This window comes from Argiope bruennichi, chromosome 1, assembly GCF_947563725.1.
Source record: "Argiope bruennichi chromosome 1, qqArgBrue1.1, whole genome shotgun sequence".
Classification (NCBI taxonomy): domain Eukaryota; kingdom Metazoa; phylum Arthropoda; class Arachnida; order Araneae; family Araneidae; genus Argiope; species Argiope bruennichi.
This window is the reverse complement of record NC_079151.1, coordinates 77,553,711-77,572,849: the sequence shown is the minus strand read 5'-3', so window position 1 is coordinate 77,572,849 and position 19,139 is coordinate 77,553,711. Positions and strand designations below refer to the sequence as shown.

The 19,139-nt window shown below is 33.2% G+C and overlaps 1 protein-coding gene across 1 annotated transcript in view; it reads right to left on the bottom strand.

Moving 5' to 3' along the window:
- Positions 1-19,139, bottom strand: part of LOC129962117 (uncharacterized) — a 78,954-nt gene that overhangs the window by 37,249 nt on the left and 22,566 nt on the right. Inside the window, exons 2-3 of the mRNA XM_056075854.1 lie at positions 16,806-16,886; positions 1,841-1,919 (exon numbers count right to left, since the gene is read on the bottom strand). Coding sequence (XP_055931829.1) covers positions 1,841-1,919; positions 16,806-16,868 — 142 coding nt within the window. The 5' untranslated portion in view covers positions 16,869-16,886. The remainder of the gene's footprint in view (positions 1-1,840; positions 1,920-16,805; positions 16,887-19,139) is intronic.

Here is a 19,139-nt window from a genome sequence, read left to right as displayed (position 1 = left end):
ACGTTATCAGTATCAATATCAAGTTTCCACTTCTCGAAGCTGACTCATTTGACATACAGACACATTCTTGCAATTTGCAATTGCAATTCTTGTATAAATATTAGAAATCGAATGGGTAGAAGTTAAAATTATTGATAGCTTTTTCCATTCATATTCGCAACTCGAAAAACTGGAATATAAAAATCAACATACATTATTTTACAAAAACAGGTTACACATATAGGTGGTTGCATGATGAGTTGAGTTACATATCTACATTGTTGCTGATTTACCTGGTGGCAGTATGTGTGTGTGGATATATATATATATATATATATATATATATATATATATATATATATATATACACACAAGCTGACCTGGCAAACGTTGTTCTGCCATATAAATTATTTCTAGTGAATATTTTGGTTGTTAATTAAAAAATAACGAATGCATTGTAAGTGTGTGGGGATAGAATCTATGACAGAAAGAGGGATGGAGCGCTGTAGATGATGATCGCCGATAAAACATTTATTTTCTCAATACAATCTATTTCATTAATGTAACGAACATATACATTGTTTAACACACTGATATTTTAAGTTAACTTAACTCCTAAAAGTTAAACGTAAAGTGAAAAAAGTAATACATTTTTTATCCTGAAGTATAAAAATGAAATAAAGAAAATCAATATTCATTTCGAAGAGCAATTGAATGTACGATATTTTTTGTCAGCACGTCTTTAGCCAACACAATTAAGTTGGATGGTTTGCCCATGCAAGAACATGCCACGTATAATTGTCCGTGTAAAAAACATAGTGTGCCCAAATCTAAGCCGCAAACAGACATCGTTTGGCCTTGCGACTTATTGATTGTCATTGCGAATGCGAATCTAACATGAAATTGAACGCGTTTGAATTCGATTGGCATGTCTGTGAGAATCATTGGAATTCGTGGCAGCAAAACATTTTCGGTTTGGAATTTCCCATTCAAAATGGAGGCTTCGATAACGTTTCTATCAATTTTTTAATGACCAATCGCGTGCCATTTCCACAGCCCTGGTGGATTCAAATTCCGAAGTAAAATATCCGTAGATCCAACTTTCAGTCGTAGAAGGTGTGGTGACATGCCTGACAAATCCAGTGAATTCAAAAACTCTGTTGGATAATTTACAGCTTCGTTAGCATCGCAAACTGTATCGATCGATTTGTATGATACCAAGTCGCCTGGCAATGATTGCTGTATCTTGAAGTTTAAATCGTCGACGTCCACATTTTTTGCTGCCAAAATGGTTTTTTCTGCCAGCTACGCATGATTTATGTATTGTATGCGTACATTGGGAAATATGCGGTCAATGAGAGCATTTTGCGAATCAACGATAGTGCGCAATTAATGGGCAATTTTATGCATCCAGTATTTTCATAGACAGAGCAACTTTTCCATCGCCGATACCTCACAACTGATCCGAGAATGTGTCAGCAGATAAATCTTGTAGCATTTGGACGCGCATGTTTATTTTTAGTTGGACTTTTTTAACATTACGCCACAGTGGTGATGATTTAAAGCGAGTGTTGATCTCATCAGCGTACGTTGAACGTGGAATGACGGGATAGGGACATCCTAATTACCTAGTGTTATGAAATATACTTTACGGCCTATTCTCATACCTACCTATCGGTCGAGCCGTTTCGGAGGAGTACGAACACAAACACCATGATACAAGATTTATATTATATATATATAAATGACGAGAATTGATTTGGGACAGCCTTGGCAACATAATCATGTATAACTGTCAATATAATACATATTAAGAATATTATAAGTAAAATTATAAGAATATGATAAAAATAATACTAACCACAAGACAGGGCATTGACGATTTCTCCGATATCATCTAAATCTTCAGATCCCAGCCCCCTACTACAGCCTGAACGACTCTAAAAATACAAAAAAAGTCTGATTAACTTAATTTACTGATGTACGTCACTACAAAGTATCTTTAATATAAATAAATAAGTATGGGTTATTATATATACACTCATGTCTATAAATTAAGGATAATTCAGAGTCACGCGGATATCGAACTCTAAAATACATATATCACCCGTAAAATGACTACACACATCTTCAAAAATCATATGCAAATTGCAGGAAGCCACCAGATGACACCGATAGTACGTCACAATAACTAGAATGCAAGAGAGTGATGTATAAGGAATACAGGCAAAGAAGTAAAATTGTTCGCTTTATAAGCCTTTGAGTGCAATAACCGCATAGTTGTGACACAAAGGACGCATCTGGATGATTTTTTACGGGATAGAATTATTGGCCATCTGGAATGTGGGCGTACCCAGCTGAAAGCATCCGAGGAACTTCGAATCGCCCAGACCGTCATCTCCAGGTTTTGGCAACGATTCCAAGATGATGGTAATGTGAGCAAACGTTACAACACAGTCGCCCCCGAGTTACAGCGCCGAAAGAGGACCGGTATTTGGCAGTTACTGCAAAAGAAACAGACGGAGCACGGCATCAGACCTGTCTCGTCAGCTCTCTTCGGCCACTGGTATGACAGTTTCCAGGCAGACAGTGTACAGACTCTTAGGGACAGATTGGTCTATATGCTCGTAGGAATGTCAGATGTGTTCCAATTACTGCAACACACTGTCACCTGCGGTTAGCCTGGAGTAGAAAGCGTGAATTTGGACACCTCAACAGTGGACTTGCGTGATGTTTCCCGACTGGTCCAGGTTTAGCTTGCAATCTAATTCTCGCCGGACTTTCATATGGAGAGCGCCAGGTACCCGTTACCACCAAGAGAACATCATTGAACGACACCGTTACGGTGGTGCAGGATTGGTCGTTTGGGGAGGAATTATTCTGGGTTCTAGAATTGACCTGCATGTTCAAATTGAAACCACGACAGGCCAAATCTATCGGGACGTCATTCTGGAACATGTACGTTTGTTCGGGGCGCCATGGGCACAGAATTCGTGTTTTTGGATGACAACGCCCGTCCTCACCGCGCAAACATTGTCAACGAATGCCTTCTGTAAGGTACACTTTGTGTATCGATGAAAGAATTGTAATCGCTTAGCTTATGTTAACTTGTGAAAACGAATGTTGGCAACAGATGTTTGGTTGTCGATGTTCGCCATGGTTGTAACCTACGCATATGCTTTACCACAATAATAGATTTTTATTTTTCTAATTAAGAACTCTTTCTTAACATTTAAATTTCAAGAGGCTAATTATAAATCAGCCTTATATGGCGCAGCCGGAATCTAATGGACTTGCAAAAGGAAATTCAAATAATATTTTATAAAAAAAACATCGCACTAGTTAAGCCTTCTTTGGAACTTTCAGAATCCTCGCCAAGGAATGATAATCTCGCCAAGATTGTTTCTGCCTGAACGTATTCCAAAAATCGCCCACGCATAGTAAGTGAAGTTTATGAGATACTTTATATACTTACGTTTTACTTGTGATAAAACTTTGTACAAATCAGTGCGAGTAATCTAACGAATGTTGAATATTGATTTCGCATTACCTTCAAAAAAATTATTCTGTTTGCAAAATTTATTGCTTGCTTTTTAAACAAGAACATCGCCAAGCAATCTTCGCTTTATTAACAAGAACATCGCCAAGCAATCTTCGCTTTTTAAACAAGAACGTCGCCAAGCAATCTTCGCTAATTTATTTCGTTCGTCAAGAACAGTGAACAGAAATAAAAAAAAAATGTCAACAAAAGAGGATATCATTTTTAATTCTTTAGACTCGCAACCGCTACAAACTTTAACGATAGTTCAACTGAAAAAAGAATTACGTTTCAGAAATCTTTCGCTAACTGGAAATAAGAATGAACTAATTTTGCGTATTGTAGAGGATAATAATAAAAGAAATAGTGAAGGAACTTTGGAAGAATTAAATGTTCTTCGAGTGCAGAATCTTAATAACGTTGAGGAGGCAATTTCTGATAATGCACATTTATTGACAGAGATTGAATCTCTGCGAAAACAAGTAGAACTTTTAAGTAATTCTTCTACACAATCGCCACTTCCTATGCCTCCGCCCTCTCAAATAGATCCGAATATCGCAGCTATTCTTTCTACATTAATGGAAACGCAAAAACAATTTTTAGAAAGACAAGTAAATCCAAATGTGATTCAAATCACATCTACAAATGACACTGCAAATTCAATCCAAATATTTAAAGGTGATATAATTGAAAATGCACTTGAATGGTTAAAGGAAGTTGAAAGAATTTCAACTTTAGCTAACTGGTCCGACGAATTAAAATTAACTAATGCTATTTCTCGCCTCTCAGGATCTGCAAAAAATTGGCAATTAACTACAGGAAAAAATTTTAATGATTGGATTACTTGGAAAAATGCTCTCGCCTCAAGATTTAAAAGGCGTATTACAATGCAAGAATTTTTGGCTCACCAAAGTGAACGAAAGTTGAGGCATAATGAAAGTTTAGTAGATTATATTTATTCAAAAGACGCTCTTTTGGAAAAAGCTCCCTTCACCATTCCCCAACCTGACCGTATTTCTATGATCATAGGTGATATTACCGAGGAAAAATGGCAAATTGCATTAGCTACTCAAAATACGAATACTGTTGAAGAATTAATTGACAGAGCAACTGCACTTGATGCTATTCGCAGTGCAAAACAAGAGCATAAGAAACATTCTCCGAAATCTCAAATTCGATCTTCTTATACACATGATGAACAACGTCGTAAATACAATCCAGTAACTGACGATGTTCGTGATATTACTTGTTGGAGATGTGGAAACAAAGGCCATGCATCTTTTATGTGCAGTTTACCACCTCCTCCACGTGGTTCAACCATAGCTCAACCAAGAAACACGTCACGACAAAATCAATATACCAACAGTCAAACTAATGTCCAAATCCCATCTTCTAGCAGTTCAACTAGTTCTGATAATAACACAGTAGTCAAAACTATAAGTTTGAACTCTTCAAATTCCCGCCGCAACAACAACAATCGCAACTCGACATCCGGAAGATCTACAACCGCAAATAGTGCAAATAATAATTCCATAAATTGTATTAGAACTGAAACTAACAGACGTGCCTTAATACCTGTTATTATCAACAACGATACAGAAATTCAAGCCCTCTGTGATCCATGTGCAGATATCACAGTCATTCAACAATCTTGTGTTCCAAATGATATTGTTATTAACCCGTGGACTGATGGACAGTTCCAAGTTGTTGACCATGAAATAAAGCCAATAGGTTGGATTTCGTTAAACATAATTGTTGGTAATTTGGAACATATGATGCCTAAAATTGGAGTGTGCACCCAGCTTCCATTTAAGCTTATTTTAGGATTCGATTGGCAACAACAAGTTCAAGCTAGATGCAGTTACGACCCTAATGGCTCATTATGTATTTCTACTCCAACTTCATTTCATTTGTACGAATGTATTCATGCTTCGAAACCTAGCATCAACTGTGTCGCTCTTCATCCACCCTCACTACCATCATTAGATGATGTTACTTTGCCAGAAGCAACACCCAATATAATTTCATCTGAAACAAACCTTATCCCTAAATCCGCAGGACTCTCTACAACTCAACAAGCTCAACTTGATGCAGTAATTGGAAAATTTACTGATGTTTTTTATTCGAATGATGATAACATTGGACTATGTCCATATGTGGAATTCAAAATCGAATTGCAACATGAAAAGCCTATTCGATGTAGACCTTATAGACTTTCAGAGCCTGATCGCCAATTTCTAAAAACGCAAATTGAAAAATGATTAAAACAAGGAATTTGCCGTCATTCCAACTCACCGTACGCAGCACCAGCTTTCATTGTGGAGCAGCCCTTTCATGAAAGTACTCCTAGGCGAGTTGTGGTAGATTTCTCTCGCACTATTAATCCTATCACAAATATTGATCCGCATCCAATCGACCAAATGGAAGACGTTATTCAACGCATGGCAGGAAAGAGCTACAATTCTAAAATGGATGTAAAATCTGCATTTCACTGCATTCCCATAAGAGACATTGACACCTACAAAACTGGATTTGTCACTCCTGACGGACATTATGAATTTCTTCGAATGCCTTTTGGTGTCACAAATGGCCCATCTACAATGACAAGAGCGATTAAATTAGCCTACAGTCATCTGGCACCCCACAATGTCAACACATACATTGATGATATATCAACTTCTCATGATGACTTCAATTATCATCTCAAAGTGATATATAAAATCTTTGAAGCAACTCAAAAAGCTGGCTTCAAGCTGACACGAGAAAAAACGCAATTTGCAGTATCAGAAATCACTCGTTTTGGTCGAATTATTTCTCAAGATGGTGTTCGTCCTGATCCTGAACGCATAGCAGCAATTGAACGTTACCTAACTCTCAAATCAATTCATGAAGTTCGTAGTTTCCTTGGATTTGCTAATCAGTTTCGAAAGTATATTCGTAACTATGCTGTTATTGCTAAACCTTTAACAAGCGTTTTAAAAGGTTTAGAAAAGAAGACCAACAATGCTCCCATAGTTTTAACAGAAGACCAACAGCGTACATTTGAATCTTTAAAAACTGCAATTACTACTGCTCCAATTCTTTCGTATTTCAAACAAGGATTACAAACCTTTGTAGAAACTGATGCATCTTATTCTGGACTAGGAGCAGTTTTATCTCAAGAACAGAATGGAAAGCGTCGTGTCATTGAATATGCTTCACGTACCTTAAAAGATGCTGAAACACGCTACCACAGTAACGAACTGGAATGTACTGCTGTACATTGGGCCCTAACTGAAAAATTTCGACTCTATCTCCTAGGTCACAAGTTTCAACTCATCACAGACAACTATACAACCGCTTATGTAGTTGCAAAATCTGCAATTAATCGAAAATTTGCACGATATTTAGTGGATTTGGCTCAATTTGATTTCACAACTGATCACCGACCCGGAAAGCAAAATGTCATCGCTGATCACCTTTCACGTTTTCCAACACCACCTGTTTGTTTAACAGTTACTGCAAGTTATGAATCAGACATTTGTGTGAAACAGAAAAGAGATGACTTTTGTCAGTATATTTTTCGCTTACTCAGAGAAAAAAATCCAAACAAAAGGACAATGTCAATCATATGCAATTACAATATCGATAACAACACTCTTGTGAGAGTTAAAGATAATAATTCGAAATCTGTAGTAGTGATTCCAAAGTCAATGAGAGAGAAAACTCTGATCGCTTGTCACGATGATGTTGGACATATGGACGCAAAAAAAACTCTTCACAATTTGCAATTACGTTATTGGTGGCCAAATATGCGCAAGGACTGTAAAGCATATGTTCGAAGCTGTCATAAATGCCAAATTGTCAACCGACGTACTGCTAATGCCTATGGTCTTTTGCAGCAATTGCCGATTCCATCCACACCTTGGGAAATTGTATCTGCTGACCACATAATCTGTTTGCCAGAAACAAGAAATGGAAATACAAATATGCTTGCCCAAATTGACCACGCCACACGCTATGTAATTGCAACACCTTCTGCATCTCTTGCCGCTCATACAGTGACTGATGCTCTGTATCATAATATAATACTTAGATATGGACCACCAAATATGTATTTATCAGATGGAGGAACAGCATTTACCGCACGTCACACTCAGCGGTTTCTTCAAAAATATGGAATCACACAATCAACGACACCACCTTATTCACCACAAGCTAATAGTATCGTTGAACGAGCCAACGGCATCATTGTGTCCTCTTTGAAAAAAATGATTGACAAAAACCCGAATAAATGGGACGAATTACTTCCAAATGCCTTACTCGCAATTAACACCACAAAACAAAATTCTACTAAGAAATCACCATTTAATTTACTTCATGGATATGAGCCACGCCTTCCATGGGAACTTCACATTGGTAGCTTCATAGATGACACGCCACGTGAAGACCAACTAGACCTTTTAACTTTGGCCAGGGCCGAAGCAGCAAATAATGTGTATGAAACACATTTGGAGAACAAGAAACGATTTGATCTCCATCGCAGATCCCATTCCTTCAAGGCAGGAGATCTCGTATTGTACGACTGGCCGAAAAAAGGAGATCACAAACTTTCTCCTATTTTCAAAGGACCATTTGTGATTATACGTCCAGTCGGGGCCGTGTGCTACGAGATCAAGTCTACAACACAACAGAACAAATTTATCAAGGTTGTCCACGTACAACATCTCCGCCCTTACTTTAAACGAAATTCACCAACCATCGAGGAAAACAGCACAGACGAAGAGAATGAGAGCCACTGAGCCATCATCAAAAAGATATTAACTAGTCTGTGTTCCCCAGAGACTTGAACTATGATTTCATCAAAAACTTTGTTTCTTTTATTTTTACGCTTCAATTTAAAATTTCTTCTGTCTGTCTAAATTTTATATTGAGCGGGGCCGAATGTAAGGTACACTTTGTGTATCGATGAAAGAATTGTAATCGCTTAGCTTATGTTAACTTGTGAAAACGAATGTTGGCAACAGATGTTTGGTTGTCGATGTTCGCCATGGTTGTAACCTACGCATATGCTTTACCACAATAATAGATTTTTATTTTTCTAATTAAGAACTCTTTCTTAACATTTAAATTTCAAGAGGCTAATTATAAATCAGCCTTATACTTCGATCGGAGCATATCACCCGTATGGACTGGCCAGCATTCTCACTTGGCCGACCGACGAGTTGCAGCCCATCAACCACATCCTACATGTCTACTGGAACTTCGGAGAACATTGCTTGTTGAGTGGCGTAATATTTCCCAAGATCAGATCGATAATTTGATACTCAGCATGCCTAGGCGTTGTACGAAATGTATTGCATCGTCTGGGAGACATACTATGTATTAACCATCCTACCAACCATGTAATATTGGTTTTTGTAAATATGTTTTTTTTTTTTTAAATTTGCTCCAGGGAGTAAAACCTAGCAATTTTTATTAATGATCATTATTATTTTATCAAACATATAACATCTTTTTTTTTTTTTTTGGCTTTACCTTTTGTTTAATAAATAGGCTTTACAAATAAGTCACATTTACTTTGCTCCTGACTTTCTTTTCCTGAACTTGCATTATCCTTAATGTATGGATATGAGTGTATATTCTAATGTATAACTTAGAGCAATTTTTTTTTTTGAAGTTCTGAAATTTTTTTTACAAAAATTACAATATTTGCTGATTGAGAGGAGATTTAAAGATTCGTTCAAAATGGAAAACGTTTTCTTCAGTTTAGAATACTAAATGATATTAATTAATTAATATCTTTGATTACTAATATTTAATCTCTGGCGATTTATGAAATTTTGCTAACATTATAAACTAAAATGGTAAGATGTTAAATGGTTTATCATTTTTACCATTACCATAAAATGGTAATATTCTTTGGCAGGAAAATCTTAGAATTTCAGTTTCTTTTCATAAATTTTACTCAATATTAGTTAATTGAAAATTCTCTCCTCCTTCACTTTTCCTTAAGTCCGTATTATCATTATTTGTTCGTATATTCCTGTCAATTATTTCATAAATATTTTATTTTGAATTACTCTTCGTCAATGAATAGGTTTGAGTCTCTGAGCAAAGATAGTAATGTGCCATTCAAAAAAAAAAAAAAAAAAAAAAAAAAAGAGTATGCTATCCTTATTAACAGGTACTTATATTTTCACGTTATATGGATAAATATAGCGTATCCAAATAAAAAAAAAATATTTAAAACTTTTTAATCGTACAAAAAAGTGAAACAATTTTCAGCTATTTTCATTATTATTTAAATATCAATACTTTATTAAAATATTTAAAAATCATTATATACAGATCTAATTAAATACATTTTGTAATCCAAGAAACCTTTTTAATACCTATCATAATATAAATATAATAAATATCCCAACGAAATCATCCGGGTTAATTAACGTTAACACTAGTAGCGACATTATACAATTCTGATATTAAAGGAACAATGAAAGAGACAGCAAAAATCCGTGCTCTTTGATGAAAAATGAATAAAAATCAAGTAATAGTATGCAAATATATCGCCATCGATTTATCTATATTATAACTTTAAAAAGTAGTTTCATCCTCAAAAAAGGACTTTCTATTGCATAGATTCAATCAATAACCTTCCAGCCATTAATCAGTTTTAAACTATGCCATTCGAAACCAACTTTTTATCTCAATAATTATGCATTAAGACAAAATATTAAATTTATATTCTTTTTTTTTTTTTCCTCTCTCTCTTTATATATATATATATAACGGTCACATAGAAATATCCAAAATTACTAAACAACACATTCAAAATAATTTTTCCCAAGTTTCGTGGAGATAACCAGAAAAATACTTAAAAGCACTGCCCCCCCCAGATTGAATTTAATTTCTGCAAAATAATGCTGATATCACTTGACATTTTCATCGGGTATTTCTTCCTACATAAAACGCCCTTGTCAGTATTGCAAAAATTGGGCTCAATTAAACAATAATAATAATTTTCAATTTTTTTATTATTTATTTTTAGCCTAATTTTAACTCTTTTGGTGTTTAATGATTAACTTTACAGCTTTTTTTATTATCATCTTAAAATTAATTAATTTAAGATTCGATTCAACCAAATTATGTAATCTGATAACTAACCAAGAAAATCGGCGGTGACTTTCCGAACCACCTATGTAAATAGACAGAGGAATCAAATCTAAAATCTTTCAAGTTACATAAGTTAAACACAGAATTGCTCTGTTTGCAAACTGTCACAAAGAAACAGTGAGTCCATAATGAAGTTGCACTGACTGCCGCTGTTGATTAATTCTGCATCAAAAGGGGAAGCACAGATTTATGAAAATATACCAAGTACGGTCAAATATAAAACAAGGTGGCAACAAGAACTGAAAAAAATTTCCCTGACAAAACTTACAACATTTGCCTGACTTAGAGCTACTAATTATATTGGTTTCCTGACTTTCTCCTATTCAGTATCACCGTGTGTGAACAATATGCATTTTTAAAAATAATTTTACAAGTTATTTTATACGGTAAAAAATATTTTCGTGAAACTTAATTTTTTAAAAACGGAACTAGCATCCTAAAAAAACATTAAAACTGTGTATTACTTCTCTTATGTGGAGAAAAAAATACTGGAAATTTTAACAAAATGTCGCTGCTTCTCAGACTGGATAAGAATTCTAAGAAATATTAAAAGTACTCTTTACAACCTCTATGAGTTCGAAAAATATATTTTTGGAAAATGCCCGTCTGTCTGTCTTTGACAGCGAAAATTCGAAACGCTTTGATCCAGACGGATGAAATTTGGTATACGGTCTTTATACCAAATTTGTAGATTTTTATCAAATTTTGAGCTAAATCAGGTCAGAGAAAGTCCGTTTATCCGAATATAATTTAACACGATAACTACAAAATGAAGAGAGCTCGATAGATGATACATAGAATTAACATCTATAGTCTAGACATCAAATTTTGAGCTAAATTCAACAAAGGATTGACCATCTGCCGGTCTATACTTTAAAAAACATGGGAACAGGGCAACTCAAAGACGCAATGACTTAAATATATCAAATTTGACACAGAATTTTGTAATTATAATTCTAGTTCTGTGCCAAATTTTTGTTTCAATCGGTAGGGAGAAAAGCGCTAAAGGCACACATTCGACTTTTGGATACTATTAACCGCATACCTGGGATTAATCGCCAAAAAACTCGCCATGGATGACACGACAGATTCACTAAAAATGCTACACTCACGCCAAAGCTGAATATTTCGTGACTACTGTACGCCAATATCATACGAGGCGCTCTCTGGGATCACACCTTTAATAGAGAGTATGGGAGAAAGTTTTGCGGAGACCACTCCCGCTGAATTATTCTTTCCACATTTTCGCTCAATTTCTTTTCTTCCTTTCGTTTCTTTTTATATTCTTCATATTTGACTCATGAATTCCTCACACTTAAAATCAATTATGTTGAAACTTCAAAATTATTTATTTTACTATTTGCTCGAATACTGATATAGATAACTCTTCTTGGAGTAAGTTCTTGCTCATTTATATTCTCATATAGACAATATTTATTGATCAAAAACGCTCTCTCAGAATTATTGTTGCTATGAGAAACCATTACTATTTTTAGCAATGATATGGCAAGGTTATGAGTTAAGAGCAAGTGGAATCAAAATCATTCGCCCTCTCTGTTCTTTGAAAAGCAAAAACAGATCTATCTGAAAGTTTCATTAATGTTATTATTTAATGTTATAATATTTATCTTTTTCACTCTTCTTATCATAATGAAATTTCAAAAAGGCGCCAAAGTTCCGAAAGAAAGCTGTTCCTGTTGTTAAGATCGTTTTATTAGGTTTCAATGTAGAAAAATGATAATGCGCCGATCGCGTCATATTTGGCGCGAAATGCTCTCAGCCACAATTTCTATCTATTTTTGCGAATTTCCCCGATTTTTGCAGATCGATAAAGTTTACACACTTTTCCCTGATTTCCCGCTTCTGTCGTCATCCTGTAAAATCACAAAAATAAATAATTTTAAAGTGCGGATGGGCCAGAACATTGCTAAGGATTATCATTGCGCCGTGGACAATTTTTTCTAGATCTGGATTGAAATGAAAGGAGCCATCTTCAATTTTTCACAGCTTTTCGAAATTGACAAACAAAATTTATTATTGTACTCACTATCGGATGTTAATGTTTGGGAAATATAGCATTTTATACGCATCATATATGATTAAAAAATTGACAATTCTCCGGCCGGAATCAAGTATCACGGCTGTGCGAGATGTAAAATGTATCAATATATCTTTCACATATATTGATTTTATTTTGTATTCCATTTATAATTTCGCTATATGACAATATAATCAAGCTTTTTCAGTACAAGTTTATTAAAATAATGGAGTAAGCTATCAGTAAGTATATTTGTGAATGACATTCACACATGTAACTAACTACCAATATTTTTTAGGGAAAATTAGTGCATATTATCCTATTGTCAATTACTTGTTACATTGTATTAGTAATCTGAGTAATTAGTAATTAGTAGTCTGAACATTGTATTAGTAATCTATACTAACAATAAAGATGAATGTGTGTGTTGGTGCTCTACGAGCCAGACCGTTTGTCTAAAGCTACCGAATGTGGCATATTTATATTGTCTTTTAATGATATCAATTTAAAAATCGTGCCATTTTTCCTGAATTTTGGCAATTTTTGCCTAGATTCAAACGTCAGATTACATTATTGCCCTGAAATTCAAACCGTTTTCATTGTTTCATCAATTATCTCATTATCTCATTTTAAAAGTTACAGAATAAGGATTTTGTTTAATATCTATGTAGTTTACGACATGACTAAAAAATTGAAGGTACAATAGCGAGAAATTTAGAAGATATATTAACCGAATATTTAGTTTTTAACAGTGATATGATGTCATGGGATTTATCTCCATTAGAAAGGTTCATGTACACAGCGAGCGGAACATATGTAAGACAACTAAAATTTAAAAAGTTCTAATGCCACAGAATTTGCCGGAATCGTGAACATGAAGTTATGTATATAAGATTTAACTAAAATCAAATTTGATTAACATTTCTGGTGACTAGCTGGTCAAGACCAGGCAGCTAGATCTTCTTCATTGGTATAAAAAGGGCTCAGCAACGTCATGTGACCTTACACTAACAAGGGCGATTTAAAAATCATTGGAAAGTAAATCATACATCCTACAATATGCAATCAAAAGTTTTAGAAAGGATAAGTACTTACACTTTGACCTTTCAGATAAAACACTTTTTTGCAGTTATTTCAGAAGTTTCAAGACGAAGTAAAGTCGAACAGAAGTACTAAAGTTTGACATATATTTTTATTATTTATTTAAATATCTTTAGAAATAATTAATTAAAAACAATAAATAGTAAAAATATCACAGTTAGCTAGAAATGGATTCCAAAATGGCATGTGCAAATTTCATATCGTAAACATTTAGTAATGTAACAGTATTTTGTTCAGAAAATCATTAAAATAGTTGTACAAAATATTTAATTTTTAACAACATTTAATGACAGCGGACTAGCTGGCAGCCAAAGACGGCTAGTTTAGAAAATCACACATATACTTTTAGAGAAGGAAATCTGCTTAATGTTGTTAGATTGGAACATCTGTACCTGCAATCTCTTATATAATTAATGGATATTCTTTCAGTTTTCGATCATATAGTATATACAAGAGAAAACATCAAAAAGAATACAAATGAAAATTCGGAGTATTAACAACTGATAAAATAGATTTGTATAGCTACCCTGAAAAACACGAAATTATATATTTCTGTTGATCACCCATTCAAAATATTACTAAACCGAAGATGTTTAGTAATATTATTGACAGCAAGATATCCATTAACACCATCTTTATGAGATCGTTCAAAATTTAACCATAAGAAACGATATTCTGTTTCTTTAAAAACTTAACGAACGTGAATAGACCAAAGTATTCCTAGGTGCGCTCAAGATTGTTTCATAAGATTGTTGCTAAGAATACTCAATGTCTCTTTAATACAACATTTCATATTTATTTGTGGTGTTTTCATTATTTTAAAAACCATTAGTATGGTCCAAAGTAAAATTCCATTGCATAAGATTTTTTATTTTATTATTAAATAATATAATTCTTTTTTCAACTAGAATTTTTGCAATAATTGATCTAGGAAACAACTGACGCAAAATAAAAAAAAATAAAAGATTAAATAAAAGTCTTAAAAACTATTGGTCTAGACCCCTAATGACATCCAGTAAGTCAATTTTAATGGTACGAAATTTTTGATAAAAATATGTATTTGTGTTTATCAATATGTTTTCAATTTGAAAATATTTTTTGCACTAACCATCCAGTATAATGATTTACTAAGTACGGAGTCGCGGAAGAAAATCTGACAAGAAGCCAAATTAGGAGAGATATTTTTTCGATAATACTGCTTCCAATGCAATGTGTTAATTGTTATATACGCAATTAATTTAAGGCCTACTTAATAAAATACAATTAAATGTCTCTAGTGGACTTCGTAATATCAGATATTAACATAATAATGATTATAAGAAAAATATATTATCAATATATTACGTAATGAGAAATGGATCATAATAAATCGAACAAAACGCTTAGCAGCGCTTATCGCAGGACCTACAGCTACAAAATTTGACACGTAGTTACTTCTTAGCTAATAGAGCGTTCACTATGACAGGATGTTTTAAAATTCTAATATGATTTTTAACTAAAAATAAATTGAAAGGTTAACTTTTTTAAATAACTTCAGAAAACCTTATTAAACAAATTATTTTTACACAATTTTAAAATTCGAAATAGAAGTTCGAATCTCCTTTAAGTTTTTTCAGATGTCTTTGTCTAATTTGATAAATTTTCTATCGAAAACTTTTTTTCTTTTTCCAACTAAGAATGAAAGATTTCATGATTTAATTATATTCATTGCTATTAACTTTATTCTCCATACAAACAAGCGTAAATCATTGCACAGTTTCGATGATCCAAACATTGCTCCAGCTCCCTCGTACTCTTTGAATTCTTAGGCAATTTGTTTTTAATACTTTATTTTCGATTTAGCATGCTTTTTTTAATTATTTATAATTTTTTTCTTTTTACAATTGTGGTATAGCATAGCCACAAGAGATACAAGTAAAAAAACGACACAAACTTATATTTAGCATAGCAAGAGATGAGCAAGAGACACGGATACTTCGTCTTCTTGTCTTCAAGGCAGGGAAAGATAATTCCTAAAATAACGTTTCCATCACAAGAAAAATATTACGATATGGGTACTTTTTAATCACACTAAACCATATTTTGGCAAATTTCTTATAAAAAAAATTGCTTAATGCAAAAAATCTCATAAACAACTTCGGGCCAGAGTTCTTAAAAGAGCCATACAGCTGAGGAAAAAATTTCCATTACGTGGCATTTCTCTTACTTTTGATGGGAGAAAAATTACCTCATCAAAACGAAGAGACCGCAAATTATAACGAACTACCTTTGAATACAGCATTTTTTAAAATTTTTAATCAGCTGCATTGAAAATCATTATTCCCCAACTCCTGCTTACTGATTGTAATTCAATCAAAGCATATAACATCCAATGAAGTAAGTCATCAGCAATTGCATTATCTTTCTATTTTTCATAATCCAGTAGTTTCAACCTTTATGAAATCATGAATAGAAATGGTAGGGGAGATATTTTATTTTCTCGCATCACCCGGTATATATATCATTTCGAATTAATTTGTGTTCTAAAAATAATTTACTAATCTCTGGAATTTCGGCTTCACTGTAACATTTAACTTCCGAGTTGAGCGGGCTATTCTTCCCCCGCCCTCTAAAACCCTGTGTTAGCAAATTCCTTTCAAAAGCAATATAAGCCTGGAATACCTCTTACACTTTTTTTCTTGCTTTCTTATTCGGTATGTTGCGCTGTACTCGTCGAGGCTTTAAAAATGAAATATTGACAGATTCCAGGAATCCTGATAAGATCAAAATTGGATTATTTCCTTAAAAATATGAAAGACAAAAATCTTTAAATGCCATGCCTGTTTCTTCAAAGAATGCCGCAATTTATATATAAAGTTTTTAACGGAATAGACGCATAATGAAACAGCAATGCATTTACAACAATAGTGTGTTACCTAAATAGCACAGAAATTTGCAATTAAAAGAATCAATCAATCAATTGTAAGTAATTCTTGAGATTTAATAGAAGCTTACCTTGGCAGGTGTTGACCGAGGAGGCTGGGACCAACAATGACCTGCCCTTTCATTCCGAGCCATCAGTTGGGGCTAAAGGACCTAAAGAATAACAACAAAAGGATTAAAATATGCCTTATAATTATAAATATTTAGCATTATAATTTTTTTTCAAATTCAGGCGCATTTAGCACTTTCAAAATAACTTCCTTTACTTTTTTCCTTAATTTTTTTCTATTCGCTACATAATCATCCATAAATATCATTTATAATATATTATACACTTCATTTTCGGAAAAAATTGAACTAATGCAATCAATCTACTTATTTCATACTAGCCGCCTTTGGCGACCAGCCGGTTCGCCAATCTTAATGCTCGTTAAAATTTTAATAGTTAAATATTTTATGTAATTCCTACTTTAATAGCTTCTTCATTAAAATATTTCAAAATTTCAAATTTCAATTCACTCATAATATTATAAAGACCTTCAGTCATAACGTAATCTGTATCTCTCTAATTTTCTGTTAGCCCCCGTAGAATTTATGCTTTACATTAAATTAAAGTGTAAATGATTAATCTGCAATTAATATAATATTTTTTACTGAAACAAAGCATTTTTTTTTAATAATATGATTACTGATAATAGAGTCACTGAGCATTTAAACTTTATGGGCACTAAAGAATATCTTTCTTAATTTATGTATTATCTCAAGAATTTGTCAACAAAATTTTCTCAGATTCATCATGAACAAATCGATTCATTAACAATGTTTAATTTTCAATGCATCAAACACTAAGAAAATAAAATGAATCGTTTAAAATAATCGGTCGAAAACAGGTTTAAAAAAACTACTTAAAAAACGATGTACTTAAAACTATAAGCATATACAAAAAATATATATAACTAACATAAATACAATTTAATTACAAAAGCATACAACTAACCTAAAAATAATTTAAATCATTGAAAACAGGTTAAAAAAAACTACTTAAAAAACGATGTACTTAAAACTATAAGCATATACAAAAAATATATAACTAACATAAATACAATTTACTTACAAAAGCATGCAACTAACCTAAAAATAATTTAAATCGTCCGTTGATAATGGTTGCCATGGCAACAATCGGAACAGAATGCGCATGCGTGAATTTTCTTTGCCAATTACGGTAACGCAAATGCGTGAATTTTTCTACGCCAGTTGGGGTAACGCTATGCAGATTAGACATTTTTAATTTCCTTTATTCTGTGTTATTTTAATTCAAAAGTACTTCAGAATGAATCTGAAACATGGATTAATTAACAATGTTTCATTTTAAATGCATAAAACATTAAGAAAATAAACAGAATCGTTTGAAATAATCCGTCGAAAAATGTTAACCCTAGCATCATTACTGTTGGGAAAAAAAACAAGCCTTACTCATTTGGCGTTGGGGGAAAATGGAAGATTTTTTTGGCGGAAAGTTGGCGGTGGGGAAAATGGAAGATTCTTTTGGCGGGAAAGTTAGTTTTTAATTAATAATTAAAATTCTAATTAAAAATTCAAAAAAAGGGACCCCAGGTGCACATTCCCGACCTCTAAGGTATACATGTACCAAATTTGATAGCTGTATGTCAAATGACCTGGTCTGTAGAGCGCCAACACACACACACACACACACACACACACACACACACACACACACACACACACACACACACACACACACACACACACACACACACACACACACACACACTGAGCTTTATTATAAGTATAGATTTATGCCACTATTCCCTTTCGTCTTCACTTTTTAACGTAGTTCATTTCAAGTACCCCCAGCAGTTAAGTTTAATAAATAAGCGTTTAATAAAAGGCCCTTTCTTTCAGCTTTGACAAATTACAGATTTGTAAACTCTTTTTAATTTCGAAGTATTTATAATTTAGCACAGCCCTCTTCGGTAATCATTTATACCATATCATTAAAGCTCAAAATTGTGAGCAATTGATTGAACATTAAAAAAGATTTGAATATCACAGCTCCTAAAGCAGTATGGATGTGAGTAAAGATTAAAATATATGAAAAAAAACTTCAAATATTTCCACAGTCAATAAGCAAAAACAGCGAACATATTTTTATATAGTTCTTTTCATGCATGTTGGCATTCTATAAAATGCACTTTGTATCTTTCTGCTAGAAAATTATTAACCTGAATTGATTTGAATTTTGTAACTATTGGAATTTTATTTTAAGACATAATTAATACAGAGAGATCTATATGTATTACTATGTCAATTATTAAATTAAAAAAAAGTATTTTAAACTAGCTTTTAAATTGTTTTCTCTTAAAATTGATGTTCTCTTAAGTCAAA